Source organism: Galeopterus variegatus, unplaced genomic scaffold (assembly GCF_000696425.1).
Source record: "Galeopterus variegatus unplaced genomic scaffold, G_variegatus-3.0.2 Scaffold3152, whole genome shotgun sequence".
NCBI classification, from domain to species: domain Eukaryota; kingdom Metazoa; phylum Chordata; class Mammalia; order Dermoptera; family Cynocephalidae; genus Galeopterus; species Galeopterus variegatus.
This window is the reverse complement of record NW_007729263.1, coordinates 160922-163887: the sequence shown is the minus strand read 5'-3', so window position 1 is coordinate 163887 and position 2966 is coordinate 160922. Positions and strand designations below refer to the sequence as shown.

At 47.7% G+C, this 2966-nt stretch overlaps 1 protein-coding gene across 3 annotated transcripts in view; it reads left to right on the top strand.

Annotated features, from left to right (window-relative positions):
* The first annotated feature begins 1043 nt into the window (after positions 1 to 1043).
* Positions 1044 to 2966, top strand: part of LOC103599924 (zinc transporter ZIP2-like) — a 7195-nt gene continuing 5272 nt past the window's right edge. Inside the window, exons 1-4 of one of the 3 annotated variants that reach the window (XM_008584121.1) lie at positions 1044 to 1424; positions 1602 to 1732; positions 1986 to 2031; positions 2473 to 2561. In XM_008584121.1, the coding sequence (XP_008582343.1) occupies positions 1310 to 1424; positions 1602 to 1732; positions 1986 to 2012 (273 nt within the window). In that variant the 5' untranslated portion in view covers positions 1044 to 1309 and the 3' untranslated portion in view covers positions 2013 to 2031; positions 2473 to 2561. Of the gene's footprint in view, positions 1425 to 1601; positions 1733 to 1980; positions 2032 to 2472; positions 2562 to 2966 lie in introns of those variants that run through there. The other 2 variants (XM_008584122.1, XM_008584120.1) reach the window with 2 other exon arrangements.

Genomic DNA, 2966 nt, shown 5'->3' with positions numbered 1-2966 from the left:
TGTGTTTGAGGTTTTAGTAATAATAATCATCATAATAAATTTTTAAAGAATGGAAGTGGATTTTGTGATTCTTAAAAGGGATAAGAGTCAGTTGTCCTGGTCTATCATGTAATGAAGAGAATAGTCGGATTTTCAGGGCCATTCTTCCACACACATCTCTAGCTTACCCTGTCCTGTAAGAATTCTGTTACTATCAGAGACCAGGACTTTCCCTGAAAGAGAATCAGGAGTAGTGAGGAAAGTCATCCCAGCTCTCTGGAACTGGCTCAGCAGGTCTCACAGTTGTTCTTCAAGCCACCTGAATAGGGGAGCCAGCAGCTGCGTAGTCCTTATCTTTATCTCCTGATCTGTCTTTCCCAGGGTCTTTCAGCTACCCTAGAGTTTGCCCATACAGTTCTTTCAAGAGTTGATTTCTATCAGGACCGAATCTTCTGTCTTCACCCCTATATATTTGGGCAGGATTCTTCCATTTACTGTGTTCGTTTCTGTTTTCCCCTAGGCCTTGCTGTTTCAAGATTAGAGGAACTTTCTTTGTCTTAAAACTCAAAGTCTCTCTCTTACAATTCATATCAGGGAATAGGCACATTCAGAAGTTGTGGCAGTATCAGTGTTGTAATACCTAAAATCTCAACTCCCCACTAAACAATTCCATGCCTAGAGCTTTTTTTCTGGGGTTAAAGGAAAGGGTAGTCCCCATCACCTATTAGTTCCCACAGAGTGGCAGCAATACCACCTCTCAGCCCCACCTCTTTACCCCAGGCGGCCCCAAGTCCCCTCTGAAAGGGTGAGGTTCAAGTATCAGCATAGCAATCTATGAGATTTGGGATGGGGTAGAGAGGCTATGGAAGGCTTAGATCAAATGTCCGGAGTGAGGCAGGACCAGATTGTCCCCAACACAAAATAGCTGGGAGTTAGCCACCATAGACTGTTCCATTTTGTATAAGACCAACCCCAGGCATGAATTAAGACTGTCCACAGCCCTTGGATTAGTCATGGCACTGAAGAGGAGAAGACAGCACTGGGCTGTGCCTGGCAGGGAGTCTGGAGTTTCTGGTTTCAAAGCTCAGGAAGGCATGAGCCAGGGGAGGGGCCTCCATGTAGGGGGAGGGCGGGAAGCTGGGGCAGGGCCCAAGTCAGCTATGCAATGCTGCACAAGCAGAGGCAACACAGAACAGAAAGGATACCAACAGTGTCCTGAAACTTAGGGACGTGGACACTCCAGTTCTGACCACCTAAGATACCACTCCTGCTGCAAATATAATAACTCCATTTGTCATTCTTAGGCTTCTGCTTCTCCTGCACCCCAGAGATGGAGCCACTAGTAGGAGTAAAAATTGGCTGCCTGTTTGCCCTGCTGGCTCTCACTCTGGGCTGTGGCCTCATTCCCATCTGCTTCAAATGGTTCCAGGCTGAAGCAGCCACAGGTATAGCCCTATCCCAACTTTGTCCCATAACCTCAGTCTCATCTCAGCCCTATGCTGATTCCTTGCTCTGATTCTCACCATCCCCAACCTCGGGATATTGGGTGCTGCCTGTTGCTCTTTTGTTACCTTTGTCTATCTCCTCATGCCAAGTGTGTTGTAACCTCTGCTTTTTATTAGGTCGTCACCGCCAGGTCCTCAGCCTCCTGGGCTGCACTTCTGCCGGTGTTTTCCTGGGAGCAGGGCTCATGCACATGACCGCTGAAGCTCTGGAGGGAATTGAATCAGAGATCCAGAAGTTTGTGGTGCAGGTGAGCAGCAGAGATGCGAGCTTCAGGACTGCGAAGCCAGAATGATCAATAGAACCATGGAAGGGAGGGAGGGAAGTGATGGAGCCAAGGACATGGGTGGAGGGACAGGGAAGATGAGAGCTCTTGTGTTGTGCGCAACGATGAAAGCAGGTCACATTGGGCTTTAAGGAAAGTAGTGTTGCTGAAGGAACAATACAGGAAGCTGAACTGCTCCATCCCCCATCTAATTTCTGCTTCTTTCTCCCTAGAACAGGACAGAAAGCGGAGGAAATTCTTCTGATGATGCCGATTCAGCTCATGTAAGTATTTCCCACCAGCCCCCTAGCTGGAGGGCGAAGAGTCCTTTCATACCCAGACCTTCTGAGAGGAATATGTGAGGAATAGCAGGAATCCCTTCTGTTCCCCAGCTCAGACACTGTAGAAGAAAGGAGCTGCTAATCCAGTCCTTTGGGTTTATGCAACCCTAGAAAAAGCTCTTGCTTTAATCTTTCATTCTTTCCCTGGGCCACCTGACATGCTTCTCACTGTGTTCCTGTATTTCTATCCCTATTGATACTGTGTCCTGTACTCACTCTGGCATTCTTGTTGTACGTCCTTATCTCCTCTTGGCTTCATTTCTCTACCGTTTTTTCTGTTCATTTACCACATTTTTCCATTCTCCTCAATCTCCCAGTCCCATGTCATCCACTGCACTGTCTTCCCTTCCTTTCCCATCTCACAGCCCTTCTTTCTGTTCCTAGATCGAGTATCCCTATGGAGAGCTCATCATCTCCCTGGGCTTCTTTTTTGTCTTCTTTTTGGAGTCGCTGGCATTGCAGTGCTGTCATGGGGCTGCTGAAAGATCAACAGAGCAGGAGGAGGAATGCGGTGGGGCTCACGTCCTTGGGCTCCACAGCCACCGACCTGTAGAGGAAATTCTTCTGATGATGCCGATTCAGCTCATGTAAGTATTTCCCACCAGCCCCCTAGCTGGAGGGTAAAGAGTCCTTTCATACCCAGACCTTCTGAGAGGAATATGTGAGGAATAGCAGGAATCCCTTCTGTTCCCCAGCTCAGACACTGTAGAAGAAAGGAGCTGCTAATCCAGTCCTTTGGGTTTATGCAACCCTAGAAAAAGCTCTTGCTTTAATCTTTCATTCTTTCCCTGGGCCACCTGACATGCTTCTCACTGTGTTCCTGTATTTCTATCCCTATTGATACTGTGTCCTGTACTCACTCTGGCATTCTTGTTGTA